The sequence below is a fragment of the Lipotes vexillifer genome, unplaced genomic scaffold (assembly GCF_000442215.2).
Source record: "Lipotes vexillifer unplaced genomic scaffold, Lipotes_vexillifer_v1.1 scaffold53, whole genome shotgun sequence".
NCBI lineage: Eukaryota > Metazoa > Chordata > Mammalia > Artiodactyla > Lipotidae > Lipotes > Lipotes vexillifer.
The window spans coordinates 2,466,208-2,472,207 of NW_006791814.1; the positions used below are offsets into that span (position 1 = coordinate 2,466,208).

The 6,000-nt window shown below is 46.4% G+C and overlaps 1 protein-coding gene across 1 annotated transcript in view; it reads right to left on the reverse strand.

Moving 5' to 3' along the window:
- The window catches only part of PTPRT (protein tyrosine phosphatase receptor type T), an 804,737-nt gene that overhangs the window by 718,565 nt on the left and 80,172 nt on the right, over nt 1-6,000 (reverse strand). The window contains exon 3 of the mRNA XM_007464800.1: nt 2,508-2,779. Coding sequence (XP_007464862.1) covers nt 2,508-2,779 — 272 coding nt within the window. The remainder of the gene's footprint in view (nt 1-2,507; nt 2,780-6,000) is intronic.

The window sequence follows — 6,000 nt, forward strand, 5'->3', positions numbered from 1 at the left end:
CAGAGAAAATGGAATGGAATGGAATGGAATGATGCTGCAGTGCCCAACAGGCTGGAAATCAAAACATTCTCCCCGATGAGGCTGCTTAGGACAGGGATGGCTCAGAGCTCAACCACAGTAGTATTTCTTTAAAGAAGGCCTCCCTCCTCCTTCCTCTTTGTCCCACTGACATCTCTATTTTACAAACCAGAGAACTGTGATTCAGAACGATGATGGGATAGACCCAACATTGCACAGCTACTGAGCGGAAGATTCTCAGAAGGGGCATGCTTTTTTCCCTAAAAGCAGGAAACTAAGCTTGGAGCAGAGGACCCTAGGCAGGATTACGGGGACCTCAACTGACCAATAATATCCCCTTCTCTGGAACACAGGACATGTTGCTACCCAATACAGGAGTTACTGTCAGATAAATGAGTGGCAATATGCTTACCACAGAGCTGGGACAGAAGAGATGCCTAAGAAATGTCCTTTTTTCCCTCTACTCCCCATCAAAGAGCAGAGCCAACCATAGGTCTATCCCTCTCTTGGGTCACTTTTCCTGCTCTTTACACTTGCACCTGTGGCCCCATCCTGTATGCATTTGCATCAGACCCTAGATAGGGGTTTTTCAGATTAGAACCCTAAGGCCTCCTTAATGGGATCCATGGACTTATGCAGACACTTGAAGTTTACACTCAGTGAAACGGGGGGAGTTTTCGAACCAGGGCACCAGGATTCTGGTCCCAGCTTTGCCAATGATTTGCTCTGTGCTCTCGGACTTCACTGTTCATCTCTAGACCTCAGCTTTATCACCTGCATCAGGGTTCAAACTATGGCCTGGAAGCCAAATCTGGTCCATCACCTGTTTCTGTACAATAAAGTTTTCTTGGAAAACAGCCACGCCCAGTCATTTACATATTGTCTATAACTGCTTGCAGGGTACACCTGAAAGAACTATACCATGGGTTTTGAACTGAAGGATGCCTACAAATCTCCCAGCCACTCACCTTGTCACCCTTAGGTCCCTGTTCTGCTTCAGACTCCAGAGAAATTTCTCCAAAAGTAGATCTACGTCACTTTCTTACTTAAAACCTTCCATCAGTGGGCGTGGGGATTAACTTTAAACAGGCACAGGGGATCTTATGGGGTTGATGAAAATGTTCTAGAGCTGGTTTATGGTGACGGTTGTGCAAGTCAATAGATTTACTAAAAATCACTGGATTGCATACTTAAAATAAGTGGATTCTATGATATGTAAGTTGTACCTTAATAGTGTAGTTTAAAAAAAAACTTTCGGGGGCTTCCCTGGGGGCACAGTGGTTGGGAGTCCGCCTTCCGATGCCTGGGACGCGTGTTCGTGCCCCGGTCCGGGAGGATCCCACATGCCACGGAGCAGCTGGGCCCGTAGGCCGTGGCCACTGGGCCTGAGTGTCCGGAGCCTGTGCTCCGCAATGTGGCGGGGTGGGCGGGGGTGTGGTGCACAGCAGTGAGAGGTCCGCATACCGCTAAAAAAAAAACAACAAAAAACTTTCAACAGCCCCAGGCTACAACATGGAGCTGTGTTCCTCTAAGTGAGCTCTGTGGGCTGGTGACACCCTGCAGAGTGTGTGTCATCAGTCCTCAACGGGATAAGAGGCTCCTCAACGGGATAAGAGGCTCCTCAACAAGATAAGAGGCATTTAGAGAGTGTCCCAGCAATTTGGCATTACTGTGACACTTTCATTGCAGTTTATAAAAGTACTGGTCCACAAGTTGAGGAGAAGAAACCTGGTCCTCCACCACAGATGGTTTGAGTAGTGCTGCTCTAGCCTAGAGAATAAATTTACGCTCCTTAGCCTGGCATTCAAAGCCCCCCATGACCTACCCATCCCTGCAGGCTTAGCTCCCAGTAGATCTCCTTTTCGACCTATAAACAACCTAGTTTCCAAACTCTGCCAACACCTCTCATTCACTCCTCCAGCCCACGGCGTGCACTACCCCTGTCAACTCAAATGCCTTTCCCTTCCTTTTTCAATAATTAGTTATTCATCTTCAAGACTCAGCCTAAGCTGTCAGGTCCTCTTAGGAGCCATCCTAATTGTCTTGCCCCCAAACACCGTCTTCCTCAGGGGCAATATGTGACTAGTTATCTCATCTTTCTGAACCTTAATTTTTTCATCTGTAAAACAGGCATGAAAACAGTATCTCCCTCATCAGATTGTTATAAGAAATTATTGTATAGAAGGCTTCGATAGCTAGCTTCCTCCAGCATCCTGTGGAATCCACATGCATCCCACTATATTCTAAGTGTTTGTTTATTTATCAATCAGTTTCCTCCTCCAGACTGCGATCTCCAGGGTGGCAGGGGCTGCAGAGAATCTCTTCTGCATCTTCCGGGCCCGGTTAGGAGAAGCAGCTTGGTAAACACGAGTTGAACGAGTGAGTAAATGAAGTCCTTTCTAGACCTAAACTCTAAACAGGGCAAGAGGTGTATAGATAGATTATTAATTAAAAAAAAAAAAAAATCAAACTACGGTAAAACAGCCTACCTGGTAGAAATGTGGCCAGAAGGTGCTGATGGCAAGCTCTGCCTTTACCCAGCCCTCAGTGACGACCCCAGACACGTTCCAGACAGGGTTCCCCTGGGGCCCACCGTTCACCTTCACATAGACATTCAAGGCCCCCGGGCTGGACCTGTCGCGGCTGGAAAAGTAGTAATGGAAATCGATGCAGTGGGTGTCATTCTCCTTCAGGGTCGGCAGGAGAAGGTGCGCCTTCTGGCCAGAGGCCCTCCCAGAGCTGTTCACCATCATGAAGGATCCTGGAGACCCACAAACGGGGCAGGAGGTAGAGACAAGGAGAGAGAAAGAAAATCCTTCTGAAAATCAGTCACACCTGTAAACACAGTGGCCAGAAATCCAGTCCCTCTAGGAGGATATGGTTGATCCCCAGAAACCCACATTTCCTCTCTGGAGTATTTCCTCTCTCTTCTGTAATTGGGAACAAAAAATCCTACTCACCAAGGTGGTTTTAAGAATTAAGAGATGGTAACATACACGAAGTATTCCACAAAGTAAACAGTCTATAAACACGTACAGAAAAAAAAAAAAAAAAAAAAAAAAAAAAAAAAAAAAAATTAAAAACAGTAGCTCCAACAGGAAGCATGGAATAAAATCTCAGGAATTTAGTTAACTGCAACCTCCGTGGGTGAAATGAGGTGAAATATAACCTCATTCGAGCTTGGGTTGTCTCAGTGGAAGCAGAAACTCTACACCACCCAGGTGTTGTTTTAACGTTTTCCACCTGGAGCCTTGCATTAGTACAAGGAATATATCAGAGGAGGACATATAAAGAGTACAGTACATTCAAGTTAAGTGAAGAAGACGCTGAAGAAATTTGAGAACCAACTGAAAGATGGAATGGAGGGTAAGTAATACTTGCTAAGCACTTAAGGGGTACCAGTGTGATGCGTACTGTCTTATTTATATATTGTTCAATTTAATCTTCAGAATGACCCTGAGAGAAGGAGTTTTCATTTCATCTAAAGACTGAGTGACTCGCCCCGGACCGCTCAGACAGAGAGGGATGAGACCCAGATTTTCTTCAACCCCGAAGTTTATGCTGTTTTTACTATTTGCAGAAAACATGACTATTATTTTCAAACACTGGAAAAGCCTATCTCCTAGAAAGGAAGTGAGCCTCTCTGGAGTTGCTCTGACCGATTAAATGGTTGTTTCTAAGTTCTTCGCCCCTCCCTGGCTCCATGCTCTTGACCTTTGGCCTTGCAGTCCCTCCCAACAGAGGCAGAGGGCACGTCCCCGTCCCCGTCCCACGACTTTGGGCTCCACTTGCTTTGGTCAACAGGAGACTAACAGAATGAGGCTTGAAACGTGCTTGCCTAGCTGGGCTTGCCCTCTTGAGCTACTGCCACCTTCCATGAGAAGAATGTGCCCCAAGTAGCTGCTGCCGTCTTCAGCTTGGGATCGAGGACAGACACACGTGGAAGAGAACTAAACTCAGTGGACAGTAAAGAACCAAGCCAAGCCACCCACACAGCTGAAAGCACAGCCACATAGCCAAGGAGCCCAACCGGGATCAGCAGATCCACCATGGAGGCTCAGACCCAGAAATGTGAGAATAAACACACACTGCTGTTTGCCACTGAGTTTCCTCTTGGTTTGTTAGGCACATTACTGTGGCAATAGCTCACTGATGAAGGTCACCAGAGAGATCAGACTTATGAAAGAAACCACAGGGAGGCACATTTCAGTTCAAAGGACCTTTTAACAAGTCAAACGGATGCAAAATGGGATGGACTGCCTGGGAGACAAAGTGAGTTCCTCATCACTGCAGGTGGCTAAACAGAGCCTGGACAAACTGAGGAGCCTTCTAAGGAAATTTCACAATCAACTGGGAGGGCTGAACTCTGTGACTTAGAGTCTTATGATTCTATGAAATAAACTGCATCATAAAACACAGTAGTGCTGCCCTGGTAGCGCAGTGGTTGGGAATCTGCCTGCCAGTGCAGGGGACACGGGTTAGATCCCTGGCCCGGGAAGATACCACACGCCGTGGAGCAACTAAGCCCGCGTGCCACAACCACTGAAGCCCGTGCACCTAGAGCCTGTGCTGCACAACAAGAGAAGCCACTGCAATGAGAAGCCTGCGCACCACAACGAAGAGCAGCCCCCGCTCGCCGCCACTAGAGAAAGCCCGCGCGCAGCAACAAAGACCCAAAACGGCCAAAAATAAAAACAAATAAATAGACCTAGAGTCTGTCATACAGAGTGAAGTCAGTCAGAAAGAGAAAGACAAATACCGTATGCTAACACATATATATGGAATTTAAGAATAAAAAAAATGTCATGAAGAACCTAGGGGTAAGACAGGAATAAAAACACAGACCTACTAGAGAATGGACTTGAGGATGGGGGGAGGGGGAAGGGTAAGGTGTGACAAAGCGAGAGAGAGGCATGGACATATGTACACTACCAAACGTAAGGTAGATAGCTAGTGCGAAGCAGCCGCATAGCACAGGGAGATCAGCTCGCTGCTTTGTGACCGCCTGGAGGGGTGGGATAGGGAGGGGGGGAGGGAGGGAGACGCAAGAGGGAAGAGATATGGGAACATACGTATATGTATAACTGATTCACTTTGTTATGAAGCAGAAAGTAACACACCATTGTAAAGCAATTACACTCCAATAAAGATGTAAAAACAAAACAAAACAAATAAATAAACTTATTTAAAAAAAAACACACAGTAGATAAACTCAAGTTTTTCTGGAATGAATATTCCCACCTAGAAAACCACTGCTGTTTTGAAATCTTATTTTAGCCACTAAAATCTTCAGTTGGAATGAAACCTTAAGACCACTTATCCTCAACCAAGATGAGCCACTTCAGTAGCTATATGTAGCCTCATTCTTTCACCCTAATCCCCAAAAGACTAATCGCTGCCAGCTAATAAATGCTGGGCAATCCGTATCTTGTCGGGGTTCTAGAGGGTACTGGTCATTCGTAGCCTGTCTCCTCTGGGTTCAGAACAAATTTAAAAATAGACACAGGAGAGAGAGAGAGAGTTCAAAATCTCCGCTTTATTGTTCACAAAGATGGATTAGAGGAAGGAACTTGGACTTGAGGCCAAATTAGGCTTCCTGCATTTTCCTCCCTGAACCAGCTTGCAAAAGCAGCTGCATGATCAAGGACTCCCTTCCTTCCAACTCAACCCAGATCCCTAGGGCTCATCCCAAAAATGAGCCAACAAGAAGCAAGGTGATAAAGACAGAAACTTGAACCAATGGTTAACAGACTTTCAACATCCCACCAATCAGAAAACTCACCCACCCCCTGGGGTAGGAGCTGCTGAAAGTGGAGCGAAAGTGGTATCTTCCCCATGTTTCCAAGAGAGTCAAGTTTCCTAGTTTAGAGCCAGGCAGTAACACAGGGTACATGGAAAGCTGTCCCTTGTCAGATGTTGTCTCTAATCATCACAAACTCCCAATTGAGGCAGCAAGGAAGGAACCACTGCGGGGGGGGGGGG